At 39.9% G+C, this 14,351-nt stretch overlaps 1 protein-coding gene across 3 annotated transcripts in view; it reads right to left on the bottom strand.

The window, feature by feature from the left end:
- pdlim7 (PDZ and LIM domain 7) overlaps positions 1 to 14,351 on the bottom strand; it is a 37,749-nt gene that overhangs the window by 18,206 nt on the left and 5,192 nt on the right. For all 3 annotated transcript variants that reach the window (XM_039812811.1, XM_039812812.1, XM_039812814.1), the window contains exon 3: positions 5,997 to 6,148. In XM_039812811.1, the coding sequence (XP_039668745.1) occupies positions 5,997 to 6,148 (152 nt within the window). The remainder of the gene's footprint in view (positions 1 to 5,996; positions 6,149 to 14,351) is intronic.

Raw genomic sequence — 14,351 nt, 5'->3', positions numbered from 1 at the left:
GGCGCTCTACCAATGCAGTCCATTTACCATTTAAGATAAAATCCCTTCCACACATTTAAGATACAATACTAAACACTGTAATTTTCAATTCACAAAGTCTGCAATGTTTCAGTCAAAAGAAAAAGTTGTGTTTGAGATGCCGTCTTCACGTTGAATTTCCTTCCAAAATACTGTTTTATAGTTTAGCAGTTCATTTTGAACATGTAAAAAACAAAATCTACCTACATACATACCTACCTACATACATAAAATTATATAAAATTAAAATGACATGTACTTCTCAGCACAATCTTCCAAAATTATTGTAAGTAATTCAAATAATAAAATCCCATGTTGAAAAAGGAGTAGGAAGAAGTTCATAACTTTTCAAGTCCTACCCTCTCTCTATTTTTATCCTTTAGTTAAATACAAAACAATTTTATGCTTCACATATTTATACATCTTTACATACACCGTATATCTACCTACCTACAGCTCACATAAATGCATGCATACACATAGACACAGATGAATACATACTGTACATGCATACACACACTAAACTGGACAACATACAAGTATATTATTCAAGCTGAAAAAACACAACTAATAGACTAAAAGACAACTAATACTCTAACACTTTTAAACATAACTACGCAAGGATCTTTTGGTTGTATTACAAATTCTAATAAATTTAAATTACAATGACAAAATCTGGCTTACAGAAGGGACTTCAACTATAACTTTGTCTTAGTGGAACAATATTTTGTTTACAAAATGGGTCCTTTTGTTGTAGTTTTTGCCATGCTTCCCATTAGTTAAGACAACATTATAAAATACAAGCTTTATTGCTTGAATAGGGAATTGCAGGAACTCAGCTTGAGATTGTTTTACAAGGGGTATGCAAACAAGTGATCAGACGGGTTTTAAACAGGCCCAGTTTAACCCACTTATCTAAAATCACTCACAGATGGCAGAATAAAAGAGAATGCACTCAAAATGCCCATTATAATTATCCAGTGCATCATAAAACTACATGTGCACACATGTGCGACTGAACCAAGACATAGCCCTGCAAAATACTGTTGGATTCAGGATGCTTCACTTTTGTTTTCATATCTTAACATGTGGTTTAGATAATTGTGTTCAACTGGACTACTTTGCTCATATTGAATGGTTTGTAATGCCAAATGGACTCCACTGCAAAGCTGTCTCAAGCAAAGTCCCCTTACACCCACATCTCAACAATTAACCTAATCAGCAAAGATGGTACAAGCCATAGAAACGATGGGAGAAAATGTTTTCCCATTTATAAACACCTAAACCTCACTACTTTTCGCAAAATCTTGGACTGTCTGCAGATTCACCCAGCCAGTTAAGAATACTGCAAATGCGACAGTGTAGTACACTTCTTAACTCTAATCCCAGGATTCACATTACTGCTGTGTCTTTGCTGACTGGAGCCACGCAGCAGACGGTTCATTAAAATATCTGTACACATTAAACATGAAGGCACCCAGCTTTACATTGCCGCTGGCTCCTAAAATAACTAAACATAAAAACTACTACCATCCCCCTGCCCAATGTTTGCATGCAACAAAAAGCTACAACAGGGTTAAGCAAGAAAGAACCAGCCCTGCAGTCACCCTTATTGTTTCAGGCTACAGTCATACACACAGAACAATGGACAGCACTTCCTGTGACAATGAGAAATTAATAACCACTCATATCGTTGCCGGCTCAACTAGTGAAAGAGCAATGTTAAAAGACAGGAAGACTACAGGGCTGTATAGATACAGAGCGAGAGGAGCGAAGGGCAGGCATACTGACATGTCTGTGTGTGTCACACTTCGGGGAAGACCAATCAACGTGACATTCATAGTGCTTCAACTCGTCTTAGCCCATCATTTGATGGGTCACACTTAGATCAGGCATATGGGGAATGTGTATGAGAGCCGCAAATGTGGAGATCATTAGGTCATTGTTTCATGGAACAAGTTAGTTTGCTTGATTAAGTCTGACTTGTGCTGAAACTGAATATGCACACCATGAGATCATTTCCTGCCTCTTGTCATCGGTCACTTAGCTTAACTGATGCATGCTAGGCTTTCCAGCTGATGTTAGATAAAGTCAGAAAAAAAAAAAAATTCTCCCATGATACTGTAATCAACTTTGCACACATCACTGACAGACTCAAACCACAACACTCTCTAGCCAATCCCTGCAGACAGTGAACATTGAATTATGGACCTAGTGTGTCCCTCTAGCTGCTACATTATCTTCTTTCTTTGACGGCCATATTTTCTTTTGATTCCACTCCCTATAAAAAGGCTCTGGATACAGCCTAAACTTTCCTCATAAAAAGAAAAAAAAAGAAAAAAGAAAACAAATGATCATTGGTGTTGAACAAAATGAGGCCCTAAACCAAAAAACCATAGACCATATCTCATCACTGTGCAGCTGTCCTCCTCTCTTGACATAAAAGAAACTGTGGATGGCAGCCAAGATACGAATAAATAAAACTGACAATAGCTCCTCTCTGAGAAGTATTTCAGGAAAACAACATTTGCTTGTCTTACAATAAAATAACAATAGGAGAGGGTGAGATGAAGAGAGGAGACTGGGGATTCATGGGAAGGGAGTCATGGGTAAAAGAAAACAAAGAGTGGAAGAATTTGAAATGTTTACAATAGTTGGACTCCACACGGAGATGAGAAATAAAAAAGGAGGCAAACCACAAATGAAGTAAAGTTTAGCTGATGTTAACATGCTGACGCATTATAGGCCTATCAAAACATTACAGCACTGCCTGTGAGCTAAAGGTAAAAGAAGAAAAAACGATGTTTTATTAGATACGTTAAAATACACAGTATTCATATTTTCTGCCATTCACGTTCTTTAAACAATATTCCAAACACAAAGCCACAGTTGGCTTTGGTATGTAATAATACCCCTTAAGACCTATCCAAACCCCAATTTCATCTTCCTTCCCAAGAGAAATCCTTACAAGAAAAATAATCTTTAACCTTTCAGAGAAATAACTACAGCAAACCTTCAGTGTAATGAAATGTGTTATGATAACACACAAATCATATACACGTGTGAAATAGCAGAAGTACCAGTGTATAGGTTTACATAATTCATTTTCAGGTTTTGGCAAAGCACACCTGCCAGACACAGCAAGGATTCTATGAGGCTTTACCTCATAGAATCATCTCATCCTAGGTTGAAAATGTGTTTATGGGCTATGTCTTAACAAGGTGTCATTAAATCCTCAAAGCCCAAGTTTGAGTTGTGAACGTCTGTTAGACAGGCAGGAGGCACATATGGCTCAAGGATGACAACTGATCCATCCCTCTGCGGAGAGCATGACATCACTTCTCTTGATTCTTATTTCCTCACCACAAAGGCCAACGCGATTCTCTTTCCTTATTCTCCTTTCCCTTTCCACTCTGAAAAACCCCACCCAGCCATGACTCTACTGCTCGCTCTACCTCACACTCCTTTTAAGGCATTTAGTAGGTTGAAGTGTATTGCATGACCTCTTTCTGCAGGAAAAAAAAATAAAAAAATACATGCAACATCAGCAATGTGTCTCGTTGGCAGCATGGGAAACTGGAATTGCAGCTCTTTGATTGCAAAGAGAATGGCCTTTTAGAAGAGCTACTAGAATAACTACCAGATACAGTAACTCTCTTCATCTCTGGGCATAATAATAAACTGCTGAAATATTTAGTAAACTAAATATTACAAGATTGCAGTGGTGACACTCTACAAAGCCTTGGTATCTTACTCCCCACCTCAAAAATCTGCCTTTGATCCCCCAAGTTTAATCATCTCTGTACCTCCAACCATATCTCCCTCTCATCTTTCTTCCATTATTCTCTCTCGTCCTACTCTCAAGCTATTCTATTCAAACTGAATTATAAACTAGCTTACTCTTTCCTTTACTTCATTTTGGGATTTAGCAGAACACAATATGTCTCAATATTGAAGTCAATAGTCACTGACAAATGTCACAAAATAGTAAATAGTAAAAGCCCTTGTAAATTTCCCACAGCCTAAGGTTATGTCCTAAAATGTCTTGTTTGTCAAAATATATTCAGTTTACTATCATGTATGACAATGAAAATCATCCAATCCACACATTTGAGTAGCTGGAACCAGCTAACGTTTGGCATTTTTGCTGAAAGAAATTACTAAAGCAATTATTCAAGTATCAAAATAGTTGCACCTCTAATTTATATTTCTAATAAATACTTATTCCAGCAGTTTCATGTTGCAACAACACAAATTAACCTATTTTAAAAAAGGGACATATGAACTGGTAGGCCCACTGGATTTAGGGATCTGTGCAGAGACATCTACGTTGTATGAATGTGAGAGGAGCCAGGCATATATAAAGCAATATGCAGCAAATATCACCATGATCTCGAAGTCTGAAATTATTAGTTTATGTTCTGGCTGTTTACTTCTGGAAAGTCATATAAAACGAACTGTGGCTACGGCTGTTTTGACTCTCAAGAGAAGTGAACAAAGAAGAATCGGTCAGAACTTAACAGCCAGGAAACTAATATATGGAAATAATAAAATAATTGAGTTATAGCTCGGATCACAACCGCTTTACTTTTTGATTTTGGATACTCCTAAGTAGTCCCATGACCGCAGCAAGGCTCATCTTTATTATTTAACAAGTCAGAAGCTTCTCATTTTCTGAGGACTTTAGACTCTTGAATGGTTACGTTCCAGCTATTTTTTATTTTTATTTTATTTTTATTTTTGGGAATCCTTTTCTTATAATTAAGCTTCCGATGAAACATTTGGCTTGTACTCTGCAGAAATACATAATCAGTCAGAAATTTCTAGCATGAGTTGTGTGACCAGGTATGAGTGCCGCCTGGTTGTGGGTTATGCAGTCCTAATTAAAACAATTCAAGCAAAATTAAACTACATTTATTTTCCTGGCTCACACTTAACAACAAGTTGTCTTTGATCAGAAGAAAGAGTTTCTTTATTTCATTTTAAAGCTGAGACATATTGTAAAGTACCCATGGTTCCTCTGAAACGACTAACTCCTGCTCTTGCTTCTTTCGAATTATATTACTGTAATACTGAGACAGAAAGAATTCAGGGAGCATGTGTTCTCTTGTTACTTTAATTAAATAATGTTGAGGTTTTTAACCTAGATTTGAATCAACATCAAAATATATTGATTGATGATATTGCTGAGTTATGGAGTAACAGTTAAGTAGAGTAACGGTATAAAAACGGTCGTGAAACTGAAATCGGCAATACTAGTGCCAGCCCTCGAAACTCTTTTTTTGTAGAAAAAAAAAAAACATGGGACATATATCAAAACCTAAATATTGATAACCTAAACATGCTTTGCACGCTCCCAATTCTGTGAAGATTGGATACAATTTGTAGAAAGAGTCATAAAAAAGCAGTCGCAATTTGAAAAGATACAGGTTGCACCTAGACTCCAGGAAAATAATTTTTCTTCAAACCTCATAGTTCAGGATTAATGAGCAAAAGCATCAAGTGCTTTATAAATGACCATATGGTAGTGCTATCTGTACCAAAACCAAGTTAGTTCTTCTTCTTTTTTCTCATGGACTAACTTTTCATCAAAATCCGCTGAAATCTGTTCAGCAGTTTTTGAAATATCCTGCTAGCTACAGTAAGGGACAAAGAGACAAACAGGATTGAAAATATAACCTCACTGGCAGAAATAATTACTTTTTTGAGAGCTTTTCCGAGTCTAACCCTAAAACTAAGCCTTGGGGTGAAATAAAATAATGGAATGTGTGTGAGGATAAGTTTAATACCAGTGTGTTTTGTAACCATCTGTCATAGTGAGTCAAATTGCAAGGACATTATAGTATTTATCTCTCCAAGGAATGAAGGGGGATATGAGTTTTTGTGTGGTTTTGTGCTGCTGCGTTTGACCGAGATAGAATATAGGGGTGAGTGATCATGTAGTGTTTTGTTACATCATGCGCTGCCTGATGACTTACTTGCTGAGAGTGAGGGTGAGGGAGTCTGTTGCTGCTCTGATCTTGTTTTGTGCCTCCACATGGGTCATGTCTTCTGCATTGGTACCACTGATGGACACCACCCAGTCTCCCACCCCGACACCAGCCTGAGCTGCCTTCCCGGCCGGGGTCAGCTGGGGAGAAGAAAAACCCAGGGGACAGAAGGCAGAGAGAAGTTAGGAGGTACATGTGGACAGGGTTTTCACAGGAGATGACGGATGGATGTGGATGAAAACATGTCTCAACAGGCAGCTCCAGGGGCAGAAGGGCACCAATAATAGTAACCATAAAAAAAATAAAATCACAGAGATACTGGTCCTTTAATTGGCCAAATACATACATGTTATGAACTTAATAATTCTGCAATATTTGAATTCATCTTGTATCTTGTTCTTTCAAGGATGGTATGGGATAATCACAACATCTCAAAAGCACAAAGTACATTTTTAACAGTATAAAATAACAAGAAATTAACAAAAAATTGCCGGTGCAACACAGATGTCTCTAGGTTTAAATGAATAATTTAATCTGACTTTCTTTCTCTAATGTCAAAGTATGATAAAGTATAGTATTTAAGATGAATATACTTTCATTCCCATTGTATTGTGAACATTTTTAGGTTTGTTTTTAATTACTTTTGACCCGTTTGTGGGCATTTGCCCTTTAATGACTGATTATTGAGTGTAACAGGTAGCCAACACCCCTCTTAAGCACAATCACACCTGTTGATTCTTATCCATTGCCCATTCTCTCCAAGGACTCTGATGAAGATGTAACCTTACATCGAAACGTTAGTCACTGTTATGCACCTTAAGAAATAAAACTATTAAGTAAGAAGACATCTGTGTTGCACTGGCAATTTTTTTTTATTTTATACTGTTGTGTCCTGCCTTGGTTGCACCGGATTGTTGTGGTCTGCATAAGCGCATAGAACTCGCTTTTTTACCTACATTTTTAACACTTTGCCTCCATCTCACCATTTCTTTTTGTTATCCTAGTAGACAGGTCAGGTCTCAAAAAGAAAACATTTTTGAAAAGTACTTAAAATGTCACTTGTGTGACTAAACTACCTACCATTATCTCATACATATCAGCAGTTCAAAGCAAAATGCAGGAAATCTAAACATAAAAAAAGTCATGCTCAGTTGACTTTGTTGCAACGTCTGTCAACGACACTTAATAATCAACTCAGGGAGTCTGTGTGTCTGGGTCTGACAAGCCAGTCGAGATATTTCACTCAACACTAGCGGGAACAGGCATTATAGGTCATCATGATGTCATCAGTCATCAGCATATGATTTGCTGCAGATGTGAGCATGAAAGGATCTCTTGAAAGCTGCAGACAGGGACCATATGTTACAAATAACATCATTTACTGGAACAGTCCATCCAGACAGGTAAGTCACTGACGAAACAATGACATCATCCACAGGCCGTCACTGCTGACATAGTGAGTCAGAGCGGAGGGCTGGAGTCTTGTTACAAACAGAAGAACTTGACATTGTCTACATAGGTAGTAATGGTTTTCTACATGCACACAGTGGTTCTAGAGGACATGGCAGAAAGTGTAGTCTAATATACAGAGCAGAGATGCCAAATTGTGTTAAGTAAGGGCTTAGTCAGCTTGCCCATGCGGCTTAATGAAACTTAAGACGTGCCAAAGTCTCAGATAACTGGAGTACAAAGTGTTCAGCATCAGATAAGTGAGCGGGTGCCAGGATTTCTGGCAAAAAAAAAAACTATTAGGATTACTCTCTGATGTCATGGATCCCTGCAAATGGTAGCTCGTCAAAAGCTCAGAGGACTCAGCGGTTCAATCGATAGATTTCTGCCATGTTCAGCTAAGATATCGCTCTTGCCGCTTTGATTCTGCACATTAAACATAAACACTTGACCTGACTTGTGAGCAGGGAGGTAAAATGCTCTGTAAACGGATGACAGCTCAGGCTGAGATGCAACTCCCCACCCCACAAGACAACAAAGTTAAAGCCTGCCTTGAATCAAAACGCAGCAAAGCTAAAAATAGGAAGAAATGCATTCCTTAGGGGCAATCCTAGCTACACTTCTTTTACAGTCAAGTTCAAACATCACTTTAATTGCCTTGGATTTGCACTCACTAGAAGCAATTAGAGAGGTTAAGGAATAAATAATTTCTCTAGTTTAGCTTTAACGGTTTACACTGGAGAACAACTAGAACATGGACACAATATTCTGAAAAGGGACGCGGCTTGCAAATGCCACCGAGGTTCACCACAGAGAGCCGCAGAATCATTTTCATGACTATACTTGATTGTAACACTTGAGCACCTTGTCATTTTTACCTAAATAAAACAAGCATTTAACAACAACAACAACAACAACAACAACAACACATCCAATGAGCCCATTCACACTAGAGTGAGGATCAGGCCGCATTTTTCTGTCCGAGCCCGGCCCTCGTCCGACAGAGCAGTAACCGAACCAGACAGGCATTAAGATATTTATGTCTGAGCCCGACCCGAGCCCGACACTCATACTAATGACCCATGTAGGTTTGTTTGTGTGGAAAGCCCGCTTTTATTAAGCAACTGTAAGAAGGCATTCAGAAATGTCAACACATGAGCGCATCAGCACACACGGGGCAACAAGCGCACGTTAACACGGCAAGCGGTTTTAAATTAAAAATGTTCAATGCCTTATCGTGCTGATGTGACCGAGCCCGACCCAAAGCTGAACATCGTTTCTAAATATCTGTCCGGACCCAGCCCGTCGGGTCCCGACAGGCTCGGTTCGGGTATCCATCCTCTAATTCACTCCAGCAAAAGGGGATCCGGAAATTTGTCGCATGGTTGTGTGGCGGTGGGTGCGTCACTGAAATGGCCCATTTGTGTGACCTCCTGGGGTGTCCTTTAACTCCCCCAAATGTAGCACAAGTAGACTTCATATTTCCCAATTACCGTTTTCCATCAGATCGTTTACAGATCTCGACATTTCCGACCGCACTGGAAGGCAGCTTTCATTTCACGGAGAAAGGAGAGAAAGAAAAGAGATGGCAGGACTGAGCTTTGTTGTTGCAGGGAAACGGTCAGCTCTTACACCAACTCCTGGGCAGTTAAGCGCTTTGATTTTGTTTTTTTACCCTCATAGCGTTTCAAAAACTTTCTTGTGGTCTCGATAGAGGCAGCGATATTTCCTGTTTATTGTACGGAACTCTCACACCACCTCAAATAGTCTGATTGCCGGTTACATCGCTGGCCACCGCAGTGTGACGCCGGGTTGCGTTTCTCCAAACGCTACAGTGCCTTGCGAAAGTATTCGGCCCCCTTGAACTTTTCGACCTTTTGCCACATTTCAGGCCTCAAACATAAAGATATAAAACTGTAATTTTTTGTGAAGAATCAACAACAAGTGGGTCCCAATTATGAAGTGGAACGAAATTCATTGGCTATTTCAAACTTTTTTAACAAATAAAAAACTGAAAAAGTGGGCGTGCAAAATTATTCAGCCCCCTTAAGTTAATACTTTGTAGCGCCACCTTTTGCTGCGATTACAGCTGTAAGTCGCTTGGGGTATGTCTCTATCAGTTTTGCACATCGAGAGACTGACATTTTTGCCCATTCCTCCTTGCAAAACAGCTCGAGCTCAGTGAGGTTGGATGGAGAGCGTTTGTGAACAGCAGTTTTCAGTTCTTTCCACAGATTCTCGATTGGATTCAGGTCTGGACTTTGACTTGGCCATTCTAACACCTGGATATGTTTATTTGTGAACCATTCCATTGTAGATTTTGCTTTATGTTTTGGATCATTGTCTTGTTGGAAGACAAATCTCCGTCCCAGTCTCAGGTCTTTTGCAGACTCCATCAGGTTTTCTTCCAGAATGGTCCTGTATTTGGCTCCATCCATCTTCCCATCAATTTTAACCATCTTCCCTGTCCCTGCTGAAGAAAAGCAGGCCCAAACCATGATGCTGCCACCACCATGTTTGACAGTGGGGATGGTGTGTTCAGGGTGATGAGCTGTGTTGCTTTTACGCCAAACATAACGTTTTGCATTGTTGCCAAAAAGTTCGATTTTGGTTTCATCTGACCACAGCACCTTCTTCCACATGTTTGGTGTGTCTCCCAGGTGGCTTTTGGCAAACTTTAAACGACACTTTTTATGGATATCTTTAAGAAATGTCTTTCTTCTTGCCACTCTTCCATAAAGGCCAGATTTGTGCAGTATACGACTGATTGTTGTCCTATGGACAGAGTCTCCCACCTCAGCTGTAGATCTCTGCAGTTCATCCAGAGTGATCATGGGCCTCTTGGCTGCATCTCTGATCAGTCTTCTCATTGTATGAGCTGAAAGTTTAGAGGGACGGCCGGGTCTTCGTAGATTTGTAGTGGTCTGATACTCCTTCCATTTCAATATTATCGCTTGCACAGTGCTCCTTGGGATGTTTAAAGCTTGCGAAATCTTTTGTATCCAATCCGGCTTTAAACTTCTCCACAACAGTATCTCGGACCTGCCTGGTGTGTTCCTTGTTCTTCATGATGCTCTCTGCGCGCTTTACACGGACCTCTGAGACTATCACAGAGCAGGTGCATTTATACGGAGACTTGATTACACACAGCTGGATTCTATTTATCATCATTAGTCATTTAGGTCAACATTGGATCATTCAGAGATCCTCACTGAACTTCTGAGAGAGTTTGCTGCACTGAAAGTAAAGGGGCTGAATAATTTTGCACGCCCACTTTTTCAGTTTTTATTTGTTAAAAAGTTTTAAATAGCCAATGAATTTCGTTCCACTTCATAATTGGGACCCACTTGTTGTTGATTCTTCACAAAAAATTACAGTTTTATATCTTTATGTTTGAGGCCTGAAATGTGGCAAAAGGTCGAAACGTTCAAGGGGCGAATACTTTCGCAAGGCACTGTATGTCGGTTTCAACTTTTTGGCCGCACGCCGCTGCTTTTTCCCCCCCAGGCTCCCCACTGCAGCCCTCAGCGCTGCATTCTTAAAACGCACTGCCCCCCATTCAAAATGAATTGGCAGACCTGCGTTTTCGCCGCACCGTCTGACGGCTTAGCCACAGAAGCCCGGTCAATGCCTCAAGGGGGCTATAGTGGTTTATCAAATCTTAATCAATCTCCATTGAAATAAAGAGGTGTTAAACCGTTACTAGCCAGTGCTGTAATAGATACCTCAGGAACATAAAAAAAATGAACAGAAAACCCTATCACTGTGTATCATCTTTTCAGAAAGAATAATAAAAAAATGTTTTATGAGAATTTAATTGAGCAATGAAAGCTAATTGCGAGTCAACTTTGAAGTGGGGTGGGACTTTGGGTCTGTGGAAAGAGCACAAATGTATTCTATTTTTAATAAAACAACATGGGAATTATACAGGTAAACTATGAATAAATGAGGAATGCGAGATCAAAGGGAATGCAAATGTTTTATACAGAGCACAAGGGGTCACTGAATGGTTTGATGAAAATGAAAATGATGAAGTAGAAGTAGCAGAGACTTGGAGAATCTCTACCAAGGAGCACTGAAACTGGTGGCCCAACACCCTACAGACATTTTTCACAAGTTGGTTTTGCTATCTGAATGTACTCAAAATAAATAAATGTATGTATATATATATATATATATATATATATATATATATATATATATATTTTTTTTTTTTTTTTTAACCAAAGTAGACCAACGATTTTACCTATATAGCTGACCTCTACATGTAAAAGGTGAGATAAAGAGAAAAAAAGAAGAGAATATATGAAGGGATGCAGATTGTATATGTACGTGCATGTGTAGTTGTGCGAGTTGAGTTTCTGATGGACACAGACACCTGCGCTCCTGGCTCAGGTTCAGAGGGCAGCTGCTCCCTCACTTGAGAAGGCCGCAGTTATAAGTTGCTGTGCTCAGACCTTTGGATGGTAGGGGGGGGGGGCGGACGGAAACCCTATACCCCCCCCCAGCAGTTTGTCAATACGACCAAGGACAGCGGAAAAACATGTCCCTGAAGGCAACACACTACACTGTACCTGACAGCAACCAGGAATCTAACACGATGGAGCGGTCGTGATGTAGCATAACATCACGTAGCAGCGACACCATAAAGACGGCTTTTTGATTTGGCCATTTGATTGATTCTGATACAAGTAACGAACGAGAAGCAGTCTCATCCTGTCATAAATGATTTTGCGCGCATATTGTTGTAGCTCACGTCACACTATGGGGATGACGTTGGTGCAACTGAAGGTCTGCACGACCACAGGGTTAGCCTAACAGTTAGTGGCGTGTTTCAAGGCTTTTTGGCAGAGCACAGCAGCAGAGCTGCTTTGGTATGCTATCAAATTTCACAGCATGAGCCAACCTTTCAAAATGCAACGTCTTGAATTCACCTTTGAAGTGCTCCCCTCGACTGACTCTACAGGTGAGCCAAGGCCTCATACTCGCTCCGGGGCTGGCTACTCTTGTTTTTGGTTGAACTAATAATGCACAAAAAGTTTATCTACGGCTGTAGATATACTGGCCACGTAACTCTGCACCCAGCTCACTTTTATTCTTTCCATGGCTATATGGGGGTCGAAAGACAGTCTGTCCTTACATCACTCACACAGCACAGCTGATGCAAAGCCATAAATATCCCTCTGAGAAATGGAAAACCAAACCTGCAAGTATGTGGTCCCCCTGAAACGACTGCAGTGGAACACCTAGCACTAACTCACCTTAAAAAACACTGCTGCACTGATCACAACATAGGACATTCACATTCAACTAGCCACACATAAATGCCCCCCTGCGGGCAATCTATCAGTAAGTACTGAATTAATAATTCACCCCTTTAACAAGGCCTCTTTTCTCTGAGTCTGTGTGTGTGTGTATGAGGGGGAGTGTTTAAGAGTATAAAACGTGATAAAGCAACAGATGGCCTACGAGCCAGACGGAGACACACGCAGAGAAACAGGAATATAAGACTTGATGACACATCCTGCTGTGGTGGTGGAGAGACGTTCACAAATCTCCTCACTCGCTTATTGACTTGACATCATCTGCAATTTCCTCCGAACATTTGATTTCAGCGTTGTGGCATGTGTTTGTCGATGGAAACCAGATGGTGCTCAGGAAGCTTGGCTATGGTATCGTAATCTTTATGGAATCACGATGGCACGAGATCTGGGACAGATATATGGAGAAACTCCTCAGGACGAGTTGTACGGCTGCCCCAGAATGGGGTAGAATCAATTGAAACGCCAATGAAACTGTGTTACGACGACATCTTGCTTCCTACATTTTTATGCCTTTCCTTTTGAAACAGGATGTTGGGGTAGACATGCGGAGAGCAAAATAATTTTACCTAAGTATACCTCAGACTTCTCAAGGTCACGCAAGTCTAGAGAAATTCAAGAAAAAAAAAAAGTTGGCACAAACTGAGGTTGTTTAGAAAAAGGGTAAAGACACAAGGCCATTTTATGGTCCTGCGCAGGGTCCACGCAGAGCTTTCGCCGTTTATACCTGTGCGGTTAGCCCCTGTGTGTGTGTGTGTGTGTGTGTGTGTGTGTGTGTGTGTGTGTGTGTGTGTGTGTGTGTGTGTGTGTGTGTGTGTGTGTGTGTGTGTATGTATGTATGTATGTATGTATGTATATATATATATATATATATATATATATATATATATATGCCAACTATTTCACTAATCAATGAATTGGTTTGAGTCATTTTTTTTTCTTCCTTAAAAATTCTCTAAATCCAGCTTCTTAAATGTGAATATTTTCTGGTTTCTTCACTAGTAAATTGAATATTTTTGAGTTGTGCACAAAACAAGACATTTGAGGACGTCATGTTGGGCTTTGGAAAATACCAATCAACATTTTTCACCGTTTTCTGACATTGTATAGACCAATCAACTAATTGGCTAATCGAGAAAATAATCTACGCATTAAAATCGACAATGAAAATAATCGTTAGTTGCAGCTCTGCTAAGCAGCATCCAACCCATGTTCATTCCAAGCTGGGAGGAGGGTCTACTCTACTGACACACACGGCTGTGTCCAGTATGACTGGGTCAGTTAGAAAGGGATAGAATAGCTTTTCAGTCATACTTCCAGAGAAAGGCGTTGCTTTCTCATCATTTCTCTTTTCCTGAATGGTATGGTGAAGGGTCAAGAGCACTCTGTTCAGATTTCACCGGTTAGACGTTTTTATACATCTGCTAACACAAGGCTAAGAAAACAAAAAGTTGGATATTAATATAAATCAAATCAAATAAAAGTCATGTACATATTTTTTCAGCTGATAAATGGGTGTGTACATATTATGCTACGGTCAAAAAGTTATTTTTTTCCTTTCACGGTGACTTAA

The sequence above is a fragment of the Perca fluviatilis genome, chromosome 10 (genome assembly GCF_010015445.1).
Source record: "Perca fluviatilis chromosome 10, GENO_Pfluv_1.0, whole genome shotgun sequence".
Taxonomy (NCBI): Eukaryota; Metazoa; Chordata; class Actinopteri; order Perciformes; family Percidae; genus Perca; species Perca fluviatilis.
Note: the sequence above shows the minus strand (reverse complement) of the source record. Positions and strands in the feature narration are given on the sequence as shown.